We start from the raw sequence: 21,256 nt of genomic DNA on the forward strand, positions 1-21,256 counted from the left end.
TAATAAAAAAATGTCTTTTAATTAATCAAATTGTAGAAAATGATCTTAATCTAGCTTAAAAATAGTCACGATAAAAATGATTATCAAACATTTTTCGAAAATTGAATTTCAATTATTACAAAAAAAAGAACACAAAGTCAAAATGAATATAAAATTCAATACATGTCAAACTTATATCTAATACAAAAAAATGCAAGTCAAAATATTTTGAAAATAAAAAACGAAGTTGAACACACACAAACATACAAAAATGGCTTTCGTATAAGAAAGTAGTGTTTTAATTAAAAAATAGATGAGAAGGGGTAATTCTTATGAGTATCTCCCATTCTGAAACAAAAATAAATTAAATTATTATAACACAAGCTAATAAATAGTATGTGAAAGGTATCCAGATTTTTGTACCCTAAAAGCTCCGAAACTGACACGACTTGACAAATTATCTGTTGGAAAGCTACACTCTTCCCGAGTAACATAGGCTATATTCTATTCCGGTACGGACAGTAGTTCCCACGGGACGCGGGTGAAACCGCGGGAAAACGACTGGTATTATCTAAAATAAGTTATAACAAATAGTAATATATCATTATAGACATTCCAGAATTTTAACGGAACCACTGTTAAAATGTTGAAATGTGTGTAGACTATACAGGGAAAGGGTAACAACACGTGCAAAGGGTAACAATACGTTCAAGGGGTAACAACACGTAAGTACAACAAAGGGTACAACATAACATACAAAGTTATCCCCAAACTTACCCCTTAAAAGTGAAGGTCCTCTTATTCTTGTTAAGAGCATTGAGAGCGTTCACTTGCAGCTTGTCCAGGTTGAAGGAGAGAGCCTGCAGGTTGTCCCACATGTGCGCGGCTGAGGAAGCCTTGACGACCACGTTGTGACCGCATTCTATTTGGTAACTGAAACGTATTTAAGGGATTAATAATATTGGCAAATACGATAAACATTAAACATATATGAATACTAGCTTCCGCCCACGGCTTCGCTCGCGTAGAGTTCGATTATGTCGCGTTTCTAAGAGAATTCTTCAAAAGTCCGGGATAAATATCCTATGTTCTTTCTCAAGGTCGACTCAATCTCTACCAAATTTCATTAAAATCAGTTCGGTGGTTTAGACACGAAAGCGTAACAGAGTTACTTTCGCATTTATAATGTCAGTAGGGATTGGGTATACATGCTCAACTTATGTGTAAAAACTTGTGCTGTGCTGAAATTCTAACGTTTGTTCCCAATATTCTGTGTACCTGTTGATTTGCTTACAAAGAGAGATAGATTTTTTCATTAGAGATTTTCATTCTATATTGCTACTCCTATAAGGGATAGGATATAGGGAACGGTCGTATGAAAAATGTATATTACAGTGTCCTTTAAATGTGGTTCTGTTTCAGAAGTGATCGTCACATCACAAAAACGGCAAAAATACTGTAAATTGTAAATCCAAAAGTTTTTGGATGAATTTTGATGAAACTTTGCAGGTATCAGAATAACATATACTTAAGTAGGCTTCTTTATATCCATGTGCGAGAAGTCGTTTCCTCGAGATGCGTGTGGAAGATATTCATATTATTTCAGTATAAATAAATAATATAATCTTACCGTATGAGTAGCTGAGCCGGCGACACGGCGGACCCCGAAGCGATCACTTTGACAAGAGCATCGTCAATCACTGGGGTGAACGAACTCTTCATATCAGCTGGTGTTCCCTAAAACAAGATATATACATAATAAGTACATAATTGAACTTATATGTTTGTGTTAACTGCCTCAGTTATCTAGTAGTCGCATATAAACTTTCACAAAGCAGCTCAAAGTCTAGAAGTTGTCACACACACCCGTGCATCGGAGAGCACGTAAATGTCGGTCCTGCACCTGATCTCTCCGGTGGTGTCGGATTGTCGTCGCATCGCGCGCAGAGAGTGAAGGAATAGTGAGTGCACCTGAGTCCAAGCAAATGTGCGTGCACTATAATATGTCCTGCGCAGCTGGCTGATCTCCTTATATGAGATAATTGGCTAGGAATACATCATCATTATCTTACCTTGGAGCCCAGCACTCCGTAAGCGCTGAGGGTGATGTTACGTTCAGCGCAGAAATTGTCCAGACGCTCCTGTGTCAGGTAGGGGTGACATTCCACCTGTAATTACAACATTATATGGTCATTTCAATCCTTAAAATGCTTACTTTTTATATGACAGCTTTTTGCAAAGGATTTTCTGTGTAGGTAACTTATTTTTTAATTGCACATTCAGTGGGTCTATACTTTACTTACAACGATAATATAAACGTCCGTTTTTTTTAAACAACTGTTTACTTTGAAAATTGAACTTAAAAATTCATAGTAAGCAGTTGCTTTAAGGTTTTCTTTTGGTCGTTTCATTAAAATAGACTCAGCCGTTTTTAACCCACGACGCAAAAAGAGAGGTGTTGTATGTATTTATTGTTGCTTGTTTGTGGCACCATAGCTCTTAAACGGATAACCCAATTTAGATATGATTTCTTTTAGGTTGAAAGCTGGTTTAATCAGCGGTGGTTTTTAGATGAGTTTCATCAAAATTATCTCTCCCGTTCCATAATTATGAGCAGTTTTGTCTTTCATTCCTTCATCATTCCGAAACCCTGCTCAACTTAATTCCTTACTTTTATTGCTCTTAATTAATTAGAATCCTTTTTTATTCAACCGAATCTTTATTTAAATCGGTAGTTTATTTCTACGTAAAAAAATCCTACAAGAATATTCACCTTTTAACTGCCTACTCAAATAGGCTAACTTCAGTACACATACCTGATTAACCATAGGCTTCAGCCGTCCCTTATCAAGGATCCTCTGTATCTGCTGCGAGTTGAAGTTGCTGACGCCGATGCTCCTCACCAGACCCTTGTTCACCAGGTCTTCCATGCCGTACCAGGCGTCTAGGTAGTCGTGTTGCGAGTATTGGATGACGGTAGCGATCTTTGGTATTGGGTCTGATCCTTCCTGTGAAACATAGTATAGGTTTTTAGCAGAGTGATCAAACTTTTCAACGCTTTATAGATATGTTAGGTTTATCTGTCTGTCTATAATTTTTAGGGTGCCGTACCCAAAATGGTTAAACGGGACTGAATCGGGACTTCGCCGTCCGTCTGTTAACAGTTAGACACTTAACATTTTCACAGTTGTTGCCACATAACGACAACAATACTACTGAAAGCTAGACTGAAATAAATATATTGGAGGCTCCCATACAACAAACGTGATTTTTTTGCTAATTTTTGCTCGATATCGATAACGGCAACAGGTAGATGCTTGAAATATTCTCAGAATATGGAATGCATTATAATATAATAATATAATAAATCATTTATTTCAGACACAGTCCATACTTATTACAATAAATTTGATTAACGAAAGATAAAAAAGATAAAAAATTGTCACGAGAAACTATGAAACGTTTTATAAATAATAGCACGGAACCCTTCATGCGCGAGTCTGACTTGCACTTGTTTTTTTATTTCTTCTTACCTTAAAAGACATAGGGTTATGTATCATATAAAGGTCGAAGTATTCAAGCCCCATCTTCTCCAGGCTGGCTCTGCAGGCTTGCTCCACCAGGTCGGTGCGGTGGAACGTACTCCATAGCTTGGAGATGATGTACAGGTCCTCGCTGGAATGGAAGAAAGAGTCATCATTATCTATGCTTCTATTTTATATAGGTAATACTTTTTGTTTGTTTGTTAGAGCTTTTAGAAGCTCCGAAACCGATGAACCGATTTGAAAAATTCATTTTCTGTTGGAAAGCCATACTATAGGTACTCGATATTTTGAACAGGTATGTGAAGAAGTTCCCCCGGGACGGGAAAAACAGACAGTGCCTAGTACATAATTTTTTATTTTATTTTTATTTTATTTATTTAGGGACAATTAACAACCACAATATACAATACATACTGATAAGTTAACAATAAGGGTGAGTGATAACAATATTGTGGCCCACTGCATTATCCTCATTTTAACAAAAATATTAGGTAATGAGTGCCACCAAAAGAGCATTATTAATTCAATAAATACGATACATAACAATGGTATTAAAACATTACAAATAAATAATTAATTAAAATACTGCAAAACGAAAAAAAAAAAAACAAATCACCATCATAATCACAATAATAAACAATAAAATTATACAAAATCCAATTTAACATTAAAACAATACAGCACAAAATCAGGTCATGTTAAGCATCAAAATCATAATCGTACATATTCAATTCAATACAATGATAATATTGTATAATAATTATAATCAAAGAGTAATATATAGGTATAAAATAAATAAATTCAATTTAATTCAACTTCCAATAACAGTTTCATTACATCATTCTTAAATTTGGACTTAGAGCATACAAAAATGTCAATATCAATAAATGCTTTATTGTAGGTATCTACCATTCGACGCATAGGGCAGCGTAGACCAGAATTTGTACGACAATTATTTACAAAAAATAGGGTACCTGCACGAATGCGAAAGTTTATGTATGGATGTTTGTTACTTTTTAGCACAGAAACTACTGGAGAGATTTTGGTGAATCTTGGCAGAAGGTAATGTAGCTTATGATCAGAATAACATATTATATCTATGCTTCTTCTTGTACATGTGTGCAAAGTAGTTAATTTTAGACGCGGGTGAAACCGCGTGTATCCTTACATTTTTTCCAAATAAAATATAAAAACAGGTTTATTTTTAAAGTAGGTACTTAAGTATTTTTCAACGAAAAGCTAATTATCAAGTTTGAAGGATACAGCGTTTTGTTTATTTATTCATTTAACACAATTGATTGACTCGGTCACAAGTAAAATTCTTTGTCATATTAATTTGATAAGTATAATAGGTAGGTATCTTAATATAATGTCACTTTCATTTATCATTTTTAAAGACAATGTGTATATTTCACATACATAAGTATGACTCACTTCTTCGTGGGAAAAAACATAGTATAGTGTTATTCTCAAAAAGGAAAAATCCATCCTACTCATACCTTTTATAAAAGCGAAAGTTTATATTTATGGATGTTTGTTTCTCTCATACGCAAAAACCACTGAATTAATTTTTATTTTGATAAAACTTGGTAGTAATATAGCTTATATATCTGACTACTTTTTATTAAGGAGCAACTCAAAAATCATTTATCCAAACTTGGCTGCAAGACAGCACTTTTCGAACGTCAAAAAAAAAATACAAAAGACAGTCCCTAAAACGCCCACCCTTCACCACTTCCTATATGTTTTTTCTGGGAAGAAGAAGTGGTGCAACAAACTCCCCAGCAACACATGTCTGTCTGTAGGTTAGAAGAACCTCTCAACAATGTTTTATATAATATATAAATTGAAATAGCGCGGGAAATAGTTCCTTCGGGAACATAGATTATAAACTTACCGTCGAACAGTGCCATCGTCAATTTTAGCCTGTATAGCTTCCCCCACCTCCTTCTCATTGCCATAGATATACGCCGTGTCTATGGCTCGGTAGCCCAAATCTATGGCCGCTCCTATCTGGTACTTTATAAGACGCGGGTCCAACTGAAAATTAAAATCAAAAATAATTTCTTCAAACTTGGCTGCAAGACAGCACTTTTCAGCATTATGTGCGAGCTTAACTTATTAAAGAACCCAAATCCTTGCCAACTTATGTGCCGGTGTCTGTACCAATTTAAATTTTCGTGGATAGGTACCAATGACTGTTCCACATGGCACGTTAAACTGTAGTTCCCAGCTGTCACTTGAACATCTCGGGTAGTCAGAAGTAAAAAAGTCTGACAACAAATCTTACCACGGAGCCTTTATCAAATCAAATCAAATCGTCTTTATTATCAGGCATCAAAGGCCCATAGATAAATACTTTAAAGACTAACATACATATTATATTGTACAAACATTGTTAGTATATAAAAAACTTAAATCTATGTTAGTAACACTTCACTACGCACTATGTCACTCCGTGCGGTCCTGTGGCACTTGTCCGCGGAAGCGATGGAACACCACGCCCTGTGGCCAGAAGTTCTTTATAACTGGGTTGATTGGGTCAGATAGGCAGTCACTCCATATTACTCACTGGTACTCACCTTCACACCATTAAACTTAAACCCCCCACATAGAAAACTACCTACTAGGCAGGCTATAATAAAAACGTCTTAAACTTACCAAAGCAGTACCCACAGCTAAAACAGGCATTTTAGAGCCATCAGCCAAAGGCAAATAGTTCATTTTCTCATATCTTCCATATTTCGTCTTCCCAGCAGTGAGTTCTTCGATTCTCTTCAAGTAGTCCTCCTCAGAAATGACTGGCATATTTGGTTTCTTGGTGGTGGAAGATCTAGGAGTCGTGGTCTGGATGTGTGAGGTAGATGCCTTGCCCTGGTGGAGAATATAAATACATATAAATAAATAAATAATGTCAGGACACCTTTTCACACACGGTCGGTTAGCCCCATGCTAAGTTATTAATTAACTTGTATTATGGGTGCTAACACAACTGATAAACTACATATATACATTTATATATACTTATTATAACCCAGACCACGGCCACCAAGCATGCTCATCACAGAAATGTCGACCGAACCGGGAATCGAACCCGGGACCTCAGGTTGGCAGTCCGGCATGGTGACCATTGCGCCATCGAGGTCGTCAAAGGTATAGGTGTCTTATCCATAACTATTAAACTTCATCAGACGTTTATTGTCCCATTGCAGAGGTCTCTTCTCACACAGAGAAGAAGTAAGCATTAATCACCACACTCGATCAAGGCAGGCTGGCGATTTCAGACGTGTAAATTCCTTGGTTCTTACAGATGAGCGCGCATTGTGATTAATGCTCATTCCTTCTCTGCAAAAGAAGAGGCCGCAGCCCGTAGGATAATAAAAAAGGCTGTATTTAGCTATTTCCCGCGATATTGTCCGCGTGTCGAGAGGAATTTTTCACCCACCCAGGTAAAAAGTTGCGTTTTCATCACTGTTCCTGGGCCCCGATTCTCCTAAGTTAATAATGTCAAAATCGAATAGAAATCGAATCGCAATATGATCGTAATAGCAGTTTTAACCATATCGGGCATTCTGCTACTAATAAAAGACCAATCGTATTCGATTGACATATGATTGGTGTGCGATTGGCCTGCTATTTTGATGATTTTGGTGTATACGGTAGTTTGCTGTACAATCATTTTGCAATCGTAAATCATTTGCAGACAAAATGATTCATTATTCAATGACAGAAAAGGATAAAAACGTTTATTTCAAAGAAAAAATAGCGGAATGCCACATACGCTTCAATCGTAATCGAGTCGGGATTGGATCTCAGTCGAATCGAGTCGAACGTCAATCGAATGGCGCTTAAGTAAAATTAGGAGAATTGGGCCCCTGATCTACCCTAAGAATGTGCATGGTTATGGAGTCCCTCCATCCTAAACATCATCTACCTTATTATAAAACGTGGTTTTAAAAAAGTACCAGCTTTTCTACCACGTTTAAACCATCGCCCTGAACAAAATCAGTGGACTAAAGCTATTACTAAAGCGGGTACTTCTTTAAGCCACGTTTTATAATAAGGTGGCATAAGTTTAAGTCGTGGTAGGCATATTTATTTAATCTATAACATTAATTATTTTTACAATAAAAAAAAACTATTCTAATTATGTAGGTTTTTTACTAGAATAGTTAAAAAAAAAATTGTATATTTTTAAAACCTACATAATTAGAAAAAAAATTGTAAAAATATACATTTTTTTTTACACCATAGTAATTGATTGAACTGTTTCATCGTGACAGATAAACAAAGAAACTCACATCTGAATTGATAAAAAACTACCAGATTTATTTGGGAAAAACCACACATAAATATTACACTAATATTTAAACATAACTTAGCAAAAATCGGGGAAGTACCTACATACACATAAACTTTTTATAGAGTATTTGTATTAATAATAGTCGTTACCGACGTGTTTAAAAAGTTCTTGGAACTAGTTTGTTAGCTTAGCAAATATTATGTAGGTTAGTGGGTAAATAGATTTATTTTCCTGCTATAGGTACCCTGGCCTAAGATCACTTAGAACATCAATGTTAGTTTTTCTTAAAACAACTGTTTACGTACCATCAATTTTCAAGTACAATAAAAAACATAAAAAAGTACAATTTTCTAAGTAAGTAGTCATCTTAAGAAAAAGCGGGCGTTTACGTTGTCGGTAAAAATAATGGGCCCAAAAGTTTGTCAATAATATACCTAAACACATTCGATATCTACACAATTTAATCATGAGACTAGCTTCTGACAACGGTTTCACCCGCGTCCCATAGGAGCTACCTACTTCACGCACCCGGATAGGGCCTATAGTCTTCCTCGATAAACGGGATATATCAAACACTGAAAGAATTTTTCAAATCGGACCAATAGTTCCAGAGATAAAAAAATATCTTCAGCTTTATAATATTAGTACCTATTAAAGTATAGATTTTTTTCCTATGAAATATTTTTATTTGTTAAACAAATTAACTAATTATCACAATGCATTAAATAAACTTCACAACACTTAATTCCTTTTGCTAAAAATAAATAAAAAATTCGTTACCCGCGTAAAATAGTCAGAACACAAAAAACTTAATTTCACACCTATTTAAAAAGAGCAAAAAACATTTAAAACGTAAGTACTTACGATTAAAAATACACATAGGCACAAAACTAAAAATAAACACTTCATGACACTTATATTTATCCAAAAATAATTTTGTAAAAAACTCTAAAAAATTTCGTCTAAAATGTCCGTTGCGCTATGAGTGACCTTTTCAAATGAGCCAAACTTATTTCATTTGTGACGTTAATATCTATCTATCTTTTGTTTAAGATAGGATTTTTGACATAACTTGTATTAGGCTAATGTCAAAATTCTATCTCTAGTATCCTATTCTATCGTTAGATAGCATATGGGAACGGCTGTTAGAAAATAAAAGTGGGTAAATACGTTTTTTGCCGGTAACCATATAATGAGTGTACCTACTTTTTATGAAGCTAAAAATTACTATGATTGAGATAGTTTTTTGTTTATGTACCTATTCATAAAAAAGTTGAATTTGGTATGGTTTCTTTAAATCTTATTTATCTATGAGTTCTTGGAGTGTAAAGTTATTTTGAAGATAGGTATACTTTTTAACTACAAAGCCGCGGTTTTGGTATTAAAGTAAAATTTGGATTTTTAATATCAAAGTAAATAAAAATACGAGTATGATCAAGTAGCTGTTTTCCGCGATTTTACCCACGTCACGGTAGAACCACTTTCCGCAAGTGGATAAAAAGTAGCTTATTTAATTCATTTCTCATTTATTTACTGACGAGACGTAGGTACTTTAATCACACGGATGAAAAGTAGCCTATGATAACTATTATTGTAATCGGAGCCTATAGTCTTTCTCAGGCTTTAGATTCTCTGTGTACTTTTATTTTCATCGGATCAGTAGCTATGACGTGAAAACGCGTCAGATAGACAGAGTTACTTTCGTATTATTACATAATGATATAATTATTATAAAGCTGAAGAGTTCGTTTATCTGCTTGATCGCGTTAATCTTAGGAACTAACTGGTCCGATTTGAATAATTCTTTCATTGTTAGATAGCCCATTTATCGAGGAAGGCTATAGGCTACTTTTTATCCCGGTACGGGAAGTTGTTCTCACGGGATGCGGGTGAAACCGCTGGCAGAGGCTAGTGAGTAATATTAGTATAAGTCTTACCTCAAAAAGAGCAATTTTCTCCAACACAGTCAGTTTTTTTGGCAATTCTTTGACATTTATTTCAGTTTTGACACTATCCCTTCTAGCAAAGTCTACAGACTTAATCCTGCCGACTATTCTTCTTACTTTACCGTTCACTGCGTCACCAAGATCCAATTCTGCCAAAGATTTGGCCCTTTTCAATTCTTCTGTTGAAGATTTGAAATCTTCTGTACCATAAGCACTTGTTATTAAAGAATTATATGCCTTATCTACATTGAAATTAAATACATTTTCATTTGTTTCACTAACAGCTTCAAGATTAGTGTCATTTTGAACTTTGTGCGTATTAGAATTAAGTTGATTTTCAGTTGTTATAATTCTGTTGACTGTATGTTGGTTTGTAGTTTCAATTAGAGATTTTGTTCTTTTAAAATCTGCTATTGTTTTGCTTTCAGTGACGTAAGCGCTAGTGCTTCTTGTGAATTCATTTTGTGCTTTATTTGTTGCGCTATACAGTTCATAATCCTTTGTAGATAGACTTTCTTCAGTTGTGTAGCTTTCGAAAGCTGTTTCTGTAGATACAATTTCAGCTTTGTGACTTTGTTTACTTATATCGGTAATAGAATAGGTTTTAGCATGTAATTCGTCTACTCTTTTCTCGTAATCTAGGTCCGTTGAATTTTGATCTCTATTCTCGTTATTTATAAGGTACATTTTGTTTTTAACACCACTAAGTGACTCGTGATTATCAGCACGTACTGTATAGCTATGTGTATCTTCGTCAGTGGGACTTTCAACCTTATATACATTGTTATTAAGCTCATTTTCATCTCTATCAGTTTCAGTAATTTCATAAGTCTTAAAATCTATTACAGCAGGCAATGTTTTAGCTATTTCTTCTTGGCTTTCGCTTCTAAAAACTTCTAGTTTATCTACAAGTATTTTATTCTCTTCAACTTGATTTTCCCAAGCTTTTAAATCAAGTTTACCTGGTGTAGGTTTAATTTCTTCTATTTTAACGTCACTTGAAGAAGTTATTATGCTTTCAGCTTTATTTTCAGTACTGCTAAAGTAAATATTATCTTGGACTGTTTCGCTTATCTCAGCCTTAGATTCGTAAGTCTCAAATTGTAGTACAGCAGGTAATATTTTACCTTCTTCTATTCGACTTTCTGAAGGGCTTTTATCAGATATGGTTCTAACTTCAGCATTTTGAAAATCAACAGCACCAAATTCTATTTTAGCAGGTAATATAGTTGGTGTTTCAATCTGAGTTTTGTCGTTACTAAAATCTATTGTTGCTGGAGAAATATCGATTATTTCACTTTGAATTTTAGCACCACTAGAGTCGATTTTACCTTGATCAATATGCTCTACTTCTGTACTATGTCTTGTTGTACTAAGATCAATTTGGGCAGGTAGTGTTTTAGCAACTTCAACCTTATATTCTCTTCTATGAAAGACGTTATTTCCTTGAGTCTCTTTCACTTGTTTATCATAAGATTTAAAGTCTACTTTACCTGTGAACGCTTTTGATGTTTCAACATTTTTATTGATTTTAATAGCAGTTTTATTTACAACAGTTTTATTAGATTCTACTTTGTCTTTCCATAGGTCTAAGTTTATTTTACCTGGCTTTGGTTTAGAAGAACTTATTTCTTTTTGACTAGTATCAGGTTTGATGACGTCATTATCTAACTTAGCTGGTAGCACTGTTGGTTTTTCAATTTGTATTGTACTTGTTTCAATATTTACTGTAACAGGCTCTTGTGTGACATTTTCAACAATGTATTCTTTTGTTTTAAAATCATTATTACTTGATATATTATCTTCACTTCTTTGAATATCCTCTGCTTCAATTTTACCAGGTAAGATTTCAGCAGTTTCAAACTGAATTTCTGTACTAACAACGCCAATTTTCGCTGGTAAAATAACAGCCTCATTATACTGATTTTCTTCCTTTTTAAAGTCAACTATTCCTGGTAAGTTCTTGCTTACTAGGCTTTGACTTTCATCAGTCTTAATATTAATCTTTGCAGGTAATGTAGAAGCTATTTCTTGAAGACTGTCACTTCTGAATATGTCTATTTTATCAACAGTGCTTTTATTTATCTCTACTTGACTGTTCCAGTTGTTTAGATTAAGCTTACCTGGTTTAACTTTACCGATATCAGCTTCGTAGTTTATTCTTGCTGGTATTATAACAGGCATATCTATAGGTTTATCATTTCTTATTAAAATTTTAGGTGAAGTACTTTCTTCCTTGGTTGATTGGTTGCTACTGAAATCTAATCTAGCAGGTAGGATTGTTGCATTTTCAACTTTATTCTCACTTATATTAGAGTGTATTTTTGCAGGCAACGTTTCAGCAAATCCAATTTCACTTGCTTTAGGCTTTAAATCAATGATGGCTGGTAATACTGTAGCAGTTTCCAAAACTTTATGATTTTGTTCAAACTGAATAGTACTTTGTTCTGTATGAATTACGGTTGTTTTTTCAGTAATTTCATTTTGGCCATACCCTTCTTCAGTTTTCAAGTATTCTTTAACAATCTTTGGTTCATTTGTGTATGTCACTTCATCGTAGTTCTTAATTTCAACTTTATTACTATCAGCTAAAGAGTCTGTTTTTGCTTGCTCTTGAGGTATTTCGTCTTCATTGTTTGTTTGGTATTTCGTAGGTGGAACATATTTGCATTTAATTTTGCGTTTTGGTACCTCTGCAACTTCTTTCGGTTCTAGATTCTGTAAAAAGAACGATATCAGGTTAGTGTATTTCTTGTTGACAAACTGTTATAATTACGGTAAGTGCACTAAGATTAGTTTATATCTTGTTCACAAACAGTTGATTTTACGGTACTATCTTATATATAAAAATGAATTGCTGTTCGTTAGTCTCACTAAAACTCGGGAATGACTGGACCGATTTGGCTTATTTTCATTTTAAAATTTTTGTAGAGGTCCAGGGAAGATTTAAACGATACGAAGTTTGTTGGGTCAGCTAGTGTATCTATAAATATAACCGAACCATGTTCAGTAGTCAAATCGTCGATGTGAGCAATGCGCGGCAAGTATACGGCTGGTTATGGTTTAGTTATCGTTATAGTTTAAAGGTGCAACTCGGCTGGTATTACAGCAGTTTATGAAAGTGGTTTGCCCAAAAAAAAGTACGTAATCTTTTGACATTCATCATCCTCCGAGCCTTTTTCCCAACCATGTTGGGGTTGGCTTCCAATCTAACCGGATTCAGCTGAGTACTAGTGCTTTACAAGAAGCGACTGCCTAGCGAATGCCTCCCCAACCCAGTTACCCGGCCAACCCAATACCCCTTGGTTAAACTAGTGCCAATAACGATTTACTTACCTCAAAAATAGCAATTTTAGACAAAACAGATTTCTTTTTAGGCAATTCTTCCTTTTCTTGCTTTGTAATACCAACATTATCATTCACAATCTTTTCTTTCAACCTACTAACATTTCCTTTAAGTACCGTAGCTTCTACTTTATATCCATCTTTTTCTTGCTTCAAAGAATCGCTATGTTCTTTATCTTTCGCTTCTTTTTCTACTTTATCTGAATTATTTTGTTGCACTTTAGTGAAATCTACACTGATTTGAGTGCCAATTTCTCTAGATTCTGTATTATCTTTTTCAGAAGATACTTTTGACGTTTTGGTTTCTACAACACTCATTTGAGTTCCAATGTCTTTGTGATTAAGGTCTCTTGAAATTGAAGTATCTGTACCTTTATAATCTACACTCATTTGCGTGCCTATCTCTCGAGATACTTTTAAATCATCAACGTTTGTAGCAGTTTTACTCAATTTGAATGTATTTTTCTCAATATTAGTAACTTTTTCTTCTGTGTTGTATTCTGTTACTTTCTTAGTTGTTATTTTAGACGCTATATCTTTGACTGTGTCTTTTATTTTAGCTTCTAGTACTGGATCTTTTGGTATTTTTGTTTCTAAGCTATCAATATCATTCTGAGTTTTATTGTCTGCGTTAGATTTATGAGCAACTTTTTCTGCATCTTCATTAATAATTGGTGGTTTTTCAAAAGATTTCATATCTGTATCCTGAAATTCTTTCTTTGTGACTTTCTCGCTAACACTTCGGGAATAATTTTTGGTTGTAACCACATCTGCTGGTTTCCATTCAATAGTTCTGCTCATTTCTACATTATGTATCTTACCTTTGGAGAAACTACGGGTTACTTTGGTATAAACAGGTATACCTGTAACTGTTTCTTTTTCTGATTGATCTCTTTTATTATCATCAGAATTATCTTCTTTTGGAATAATATCTTTTTCTACATTAATTTTTGGCTTAATATTACCCATTTCTCTGCTAATTCCTCTAGTGAATCTTTCTGTTCTCACAGGAATACCTTTAACTATTTCTTTGCTGATTTTCTTGGCACCTCCATCCTTTATTTCTTCAGTAGTTACAACAGTTTCGATATTATCATTGTCTATTTCACGGCTTATATTGCGAACAATTTTTTCAGTAACAACTGGTTCCCCGACTCTTAAAGTTTCAGTTACAGTTGTTTTTGTGGTAACAGTACGAGTTCCTCCATCTTCTAGATTTTCAACAGTCACTGTCTCAGTATTACTAATATTCTGACCATCTTTCTTAATTTCTCTAGAAACAGCACGAACTATCTTTTCTTTTTCTGGTTTAGCTTGAACATCATCCTTAGTAATAATATCATCGATTTCTGATACTTTAGCTGCCGTCAAATTTTCTTTGATTTTCTTAGAAGTAGCCTTTCTAACTTCTTCCAAATTCCTATTTAAGTCTCTATTAAGTCTTCTCTCCCTCATTTCTTTACTGACAGTTCTAGTAAATCGTTTGTTTTTATTTGTAGTTCCGTCAACCTTTTCTAAGTTTTCTGAGGTAATATTTTTAACTTCTTCATTGCTATCTACTGTTTCAGAATCAGCTTTTTGATCGTCTTTTGTCACATGTTTTGTAATACTACGAGTAGAAGTTTCAGTTTTAGCTTCTTTACCAAACACATCATCGTCCCCACTTTCTTTAATATAAATAGTTTCTGTAACCTCAATTTGCTGTTCTTCTTTACTCAAATCTCGACTGTTACCTCTTGAAAACCTTTTCGTTCTAATAGTTGATGCAGTGACTTTAAATCCACCGTCTTTAAGCTTAGTTTCTGACGTTGCGCTCTTTTCTTTGGCTCTATCGATTAATGCTCCTATTCGACTAGGCTTATCATCTTCCTTTCTTCTTAAAGCAGGTATCTTAGATATTCTGGTAACAGTATGTCTTTCTTGCTCATCTTCATCGTAAGCGTGGATTATTTCCTCGAATTTCGTCTCGATTTTGTCCGGATCATCAATTGTGACTGTTAATAATTTATCATCGATATCTTTTTGTTTGTTGTCGACGATTTCTTCGTAGAGTTTGTCGAATTCGTCGTCCACTCGAGGTTCTATTTTCAGTGAGGTGTCTCTTTTCACTACTTTTTTAGCGTCTTTCAGTTTTGGAATGGATGATCGCCTTGGCTGAAAAAGTTCAGAGAAATATAAAATTAATGACTTATTTCACAGAATGAGTAGTTCTACTAATCTCTGTGTTCACGTTATAATTATCTAGGCTGTTATAATAAGCGAGGATTTCTAATTGGCTCTCTGTCGTTTATAACTTCATTCTATTGGTAAGTTTTAATATAGCTGTAAGTCTTCCATAGTGTACTAAATAAATAAATATGTGGTAACTAATGATTTGTAGTTTTAGTGTTTATATTTTTTTCTACAAGTTTTTACAGGCGTTACATTTGGCTTAAAGCTAAGAATAATTATTTACCCTGTTAAAGATGAACAACATTAGGCAATTATTGCCAGTACATAATTAAAATACTTATGTCTATCTACACCACGTATATCTATTGTTAGCTGCCAGTAGTTACATCGAAGGTAGCAGAAACGAGCGACCATAGACACCCCGCCATTCAGCCGTGTATCTCTGCTTGGAGAATTCCTTTTTCGAACGTCATTGTGACAAGACATGTTATAGTTTGACAGAATACGATTTCGCCGCGCTCTTGACCAATCTTAGTTGATTTTTATGTTAGAACTATTTATTTTTATTTCCGCGTTAAACAAACCTGCTTCTGGTTTTTAAGACTATTTCATTTTGACTATCCTACAAAGGTAAATGCTCTGTCGTGAATAACTTACTTTTTCTTTCGCCTTTTGTGCTGCCCTTTCTTTTTTGACCTTCTCGACTGCTTGTCTCAATCTCAACATGGGGATTTTGGATTTTTTCTCATCTTGAGTTTTTTCTGAAAAAATGTAATGAAAAATTTAAGACTTTAACTTTTTAAGACGGTTTTCAGGAGAAGGTTTTAGGTACCTATGTATATTATTGTAGTAAATTTTTGTAAAAAGTTTCAAAAACTCACCTTCCCCGTCCATCTTCTGTGTGTCTTTATTCTCACTTTCAATGGTTACAGCGTTTGTTTGTCCGTTTGTGTGTATCAGTTGCCCAACCTTGTCCGAAGTCCTGGATACACCATTCTTCAGATCATCTTCCTGAAAATGATTGTCATGTTAGTTTGAAGATCACGGCACGGCAGCTGTTCTCATATAAGGAGATCAGCCAACTGCGCAGGACATATTATAGTGCACGAGCATTTGCACTCACTATTCCTTCACAGCCCAATGGGATGGCAATCCGTCATCATCATCATCATCTCAGCCATAAGACGTCCACTGCTGAACATAGGCCTCCCCCTTAGATCTCCACAGATACCTGTTGGAGGCGACCTGCGTCCAGCGGCTTCCGACATCATCAAACTTTTTAGTTGGATTAATACTAGGATAGTTGTAATGTGCGTATTTTTTAATCTCCATACTGATTTATGAGCCCGAACAAACTGTCGGCTGACTAAAAGTTCTCAGTGTACGGGGTCTCTTGGCAAAGTAGGAATATATGTCTAGCTGTTTGTTAGATTGAATGGTTATTCGTTGATATTTGGGTACTCTTTCACTACTCGTACTCTACTGTATTGTACGGGTACATTCATTTTATAGAATCGCTCATCATTTGCTTAGTCTTTTCCCGACAATGTTGGGGTCGGCTTCCAGTCTAACCGGATGCAGCTGAGTACCAGTGTTTTACAATGAGCGACCTCCTCAACCTAGATACGATTTTCGTACACGATTACATAATGTTCTAGAATCGCTCTAAATATAAATAATCCCCTGCTTTGTTGAAAAGATACAGAATTCATAACTACACAGGCGGAATTAAAGCGACTTTGTACCTGAGATAATTTTAAATCTGTGGACTATAAACTATAGATACATATTCCTTTTCCTATATAGTTCTTTCTTTATATCATCCGCATAGCCTTTTTCAAATTTATGTTGGGGTGGGCTTCCAGTGTTTTCAAGGAGCGACTGCCTATCTGACCTCATCAACCCAGTTACCCGGGCAACCCAATACCCCTAGATAAGACTGGTTGTCAGAATTACTGGCTTCTGACTATCTACCCAAAGATGTTGATTTTAAAAGGATACAAAAAAATAAAAGTCATATTCACATCTAATATTTATATTCAAACTTTTGCACACTCGTAACAACAGTTTTACCAGGCGTTACATCCTTTTTGAACAAATGCTTATAACTTACCGCTATATCTTCGGTAACGGTAACTTTTTGTAACTTCAAATCGCCCTTAGTTAGTGAAGTTTCTTTCTTAGTAACAGTTATAACAGGTGACAGAGTGAATTCGGAACTAGTTATTTGTATTTCACTGGTTCCGATATCGGAACTGGTATCGATATTCTTGTCATCGCTCTCTCTGATTGTCTGCGTTCCTGGTACTTCAGATTCGACATTTTCTGGATTTTTATATTCTTTTTGGATTTTTATTACTGGTACCTCTTCCATGTTTGGTCTGAAATGATGAAGGGGCTTTTAAAATGACCTTAGCAAATATTATATTGGTAAAAGTCGTTAAGAAAGGAATACATTCCTTTAATGTAATGTCATCGTTAATGCAATCAAAGTGATGTCATTAACAAAATATTTTGCGCGAAAATAATTTCAGTATATCTATAAATAAGAAGCTTCTTTATGGGCGAATCGTAGCCAACTTTTGGTAGATTATGATAAACTCCTCCTAGTACTTTCTTATTTATAGTCTATCTATTTTATCCTATCGCGCTATGAGAGTGAAGGAATAGTGAGTGCACCTGTGTCTGCGCAAATGCTTGTGCACTGTGCAACATGTCCTGCGCCATGGCTGATCTTCTTATATGAGAACAGCCGCCGAAACCAATACTCAGCTAGGAAGCCAAAAAGATATGTGTTTTTAGTTTGTAAACAAATAAAATGTTAATTATAAGAGCAAAACTCACGTCTTATATCCTTCCTTGAAAAACTTCAGCAATCTACTGTGCCCCACTTCCATCGCGCGATATTATTGGTTATCGCAGTTTATGATTACAAAGTTATCATTCAATTATCTGCTATTAACAATGATTATCTAGAAATTGAAAATGTTTTATGTACATGAATATAAAGGTATGATAAGGTGTAAAACATGTTGATTTGAATAGAATGTTAAAGTAAGTACTTACTTGAATGTCAGTTGAAGTGGGGGGTTGTATGAAGGTATCTACCTAGGTATAGCTGGTTTTTGAAGTGCCTACCTTAACAACATACATGACGTCTAATATGACTTTTAAGAGCGAGATTCCGGTGTGTGGCACTGTGACGCACAAAAATGTGTCTTCTGGTCTACTCGTTCTAGCAAACAGTAGTGATCTGTGTGCGAACATTTCTGCTAACATATATTTTTGGAATCTCGCTATTAGAATTTTCCTCAGATTGGTTTACCATGACTGTAGAATTCCTCTTGGTCACAATGTTTTATAAAGCCTTCCATCCAACATGTAACTGATTTTCGTAAAATATTGCTTATGGCTATTGTCTTACCCTAAGAATTGCCAAGAGTTATCGATGTCGACTAGGCAACTGGGTTGAACTGGTCAGAAAGCTGGCATCTAATATTACTGACACTCAGACGCCATTTAGCTTAACTCTGGTTATTTGACCTATCTAGGTGAGGCTACACTGACGACAACTGGTGCTGGTACGGTGCCGCACAAACAAAGCGGCAATACTGTGCAGCCCAATGTGCCCCAACACCTGCTCAACGGAAGACCTACATGACTTGATTCACATCCGCAACTCCTCATAGGTCCAGTTGAAAACCAGCGTCAGGCACTAGCTATCTGGCATAATGCTGAACTGTATCTATTTGGAGGAACCTATTGTTGTTTTTGTACTTTTCGTTCTATGTATGCCTTGTGTTGTGTCATTAAATGATTGTTTCTTCCTTTCTACTTGCCGCCACTGATAGCTTGTAGGTACATGATGAAATATTGGGCCATTATAATGTAAGATTGATTGCCAAGAGGGAGAAGATTTGAATGTCGATATCTTATTGCAGTTTTCCGTTGGCTGTTTTAAGCTTCAAAGGTATGGATGCTGGTGTTATTATACAAAAACATATATTAGAGTTTTGTCGTGGTGGCCTAGTGGGTAAAGGACCAACCTCAAGTATGAGGGCGCGGGTTCGATCCCAGGTCAGGCAAGTACCAATGCAACTTTTCTAAGTTTGTATGTACTTTCTAAGTATTTCTTAGACACCATTGACTGTGTTTCGGATGGCACGTTAAACTGTAGGTCCCGGCTGTCATGGAACATCCTTGGCAGTCGTTACGGGTAGTCAGAAGCCAGTAAGTCTGACACCAGTCTAACCAAGGGGTATCAGGTTGCCGGGTAACTGGGTTGAGGAGGTCAGATAGGCAGTCGCTTCTTGTAAAGCACTGGTACTCAGCTGAATCCGGTTAGACTGGAAGCCGACCCCAACATGATTGGGAAAAAAGGCTCGGAGGATGATGATATTAGAGTTTTGTCTCAAATCTATGTATTTGTCATTTATCAGTGTCAGCTGACAGGAACTGCTAAGTGATATATATTTGCTTACCTATATGCAAATCAGTAATCGTCATCATTAGATAACGATTCTTGGGCCTAGTCATTCTTTTAAGTTCCTAGGCAACTGTTCAAAATAAAGCATATTTGTTTGTGGTTTCAGGTTGGCCAATAATGCTAAATTACTTAACATCAGACGGTTAAGTATATTTACTGTCGAGTATTTACTACTTTAACGTACATTATTTTACTTTTGATTATGCTGTTATCCAGAAAAAAACATATGACTGCCTTACGATTATATCAAAAAGTTGATTCGCATCATTATCTACTAATGGCGGATGTCAAAGGTTCCTATGGATTTTCTCCAGTAGGTACCTAAAGCACCTGCATTTATGTACAAACATACATGCGAATATTGTAGTTTTCTTACAGGCATCGAACCACAGCTACCTAAAGATGCGACTTTAAGTAGGTACCGCTATTTTTTTTTATCGACGTAAAATCATCAAATGACCCCTCCCGCTGTGGGTTAGCAGCGGTGAGGGACTGTCAGACTCTTACTGACTAAAATCGTCGTGTTCCGTCATAGGCCTTTTATGTACCAGGGCCGCGGTATCTCTTTCGAACAACCCGCAGCCCCGGCAGGCCTTGGCCCTGCTGGGCCCCGCTGGGGTTGCTGACATCTCTTTGAGGAGCGCGTGGAACAACGCGCGCCGTCGACACGGGTCTGTCGTCTAGAAAGACAGAGGGACGATGAGCCACCCGAACTCACCGCCCACAGACCCACGCCTACGGTGGCCGGGAGTCATCTCGCGACACCCGGCGCCCATGGTGTCTACCTGGTCCAGCGCGGCGGCCGGGATGAGAGGTGCGAACTCTCTGGCGTTCCGCCTCCTCCTTCTCGAGCATGACCGCTTCGCAGAAGGAGGCGACGGCATCCCATTCCCTCTCGCCCCGGACCATGGCCTGAACCAGGGCCGGACGCGAGAGGTCGCCGCCGAAGTAGGTACCGCTCTGAAGGTAGGTATTAGCTGTCTAGTTGAGTAAATATGACCCGGTGTAACTATAAATATTGGGTGAATATTCAGTCCCCGGAATTCAACAGTAAAAATAATAGCTGAAAAATACTTACAAGACTGTAGGAGTATTATTTCAAGTCCTTTCCAACCGTGACCATGTAATTGTAACACACACACTTAAAGAACTTTTATCTTTATAACATGCACTTTAAAAAACAATAATCCAATAATCACTAGATAAAATACCGATTATTTTACGTAATACGGTATGCACCAAACTAATATTAAAATAACCGAAAAAAATATTCACGTTCCGAATAGTAATACTCACTGTTCCGAAAGTATAGCTGTCATGTCACTGCACTAGTTTGTAAAAATTAAATGGCGGAAAAATAATGAAATTTTACGTAACTTTTTATTGAAAATAATTAAGAAAAATGTATATATTTATTGCTTGGCGGATGAACACTGAATATTTAGTAAGTTGTTTGGCTTGTATCTTTGTTATCGACAAT

The 21,256-nt window shown here is 35.8% G+C and overlaps 1 protein-coding gene across 2 annotated transcripts; it reads right to left on the minus strand.

The window, feature by feature from the left end:
• Nucleotides 1-197: 197 nt before the first annotated feature.
• On the minus strand, nucleotides 198-21,225 carry LOC110382948 (uncharacterized). 2 transcript variants are annotated; one of them, XM_064043072.1, is made up of 13 exons: nucleotides 21,073-21,225; nucleotides 16,172-16,301; nucleotides 15,948-16,051; nucleotides 13,110-15,272; nucleotides 9,765-12,491; nucleotides 6,186-6,398; nucleotides 5,422-5,564; nucleotides 3,513-3,654; nucleotides 2,796-2,987; nucleotides 2,052-2,147; nucleotides 1,610-1,716; nucleotides 757-912; nucleotides 198-327 (listed from the first exon to the last, which is right to left on the minus strand). In XM_064043072.1, exons 2-13 carry the CDS (start codon nucleotides 16,182-16,184, stop codon nucleotides 282-284), a joined length of 6,102 nt encoding a protein of 2,033 aa, XP_063899142.1. In that variant the 5' UTR covers nucleotides 16,185-16,301; nucleotides 21,073-21,225; the 3' UTR covers nucleotides 198-281. The 2 variants fall into 2 exon arrangements, with proteins under 2 accessions (XP_063899142.1, XP_063899143.1); XM_064043073.1 differs by lacking the exon at nucleotides 21,073-21,225 and adding an exon at nucleotides 20,855-21,059.
• Nucleotides 21,226-21,256: the final 31 nt, after the last annotated feature.

This window comes from Helicoverpa armigera, chromosome 30, assembly GCF_030705265.1.
Source record: "Helicoverpa armigera isolate CAAS_96S chromosome 30, ASM3070526v1, whole genome shotgun sequence".
Lineage (NCBI taxonomy): Eukaryota > Metazoa > Arthropoda > Insecta > Lepidoptera > Noctuidae > Helicoverpa > Helicoverpa armigera.

What these genes read in the sequence shown, in the direction of transcription:
- LOC110382948 (XM_064043072.1), bottom strand. An exon ending in TAGCTGTGGGTACTGCTTTG is followed by an intron (nt 5,565 to 6,185) that starts GTAAGTTTAAGA and finishes TTTAATTTTCAG; the next exon opens with TTGGACCCGCGTCTTATAAA. An exon ending in ATAACCCTATGTCTTTTAAG is followed by an intron (nt 2,988 to 3,512) that starts GTAAGAAGAAAT and finishes TATGTTTCACAG; the next exon opens with GAAGGATCAGACCCAATACC.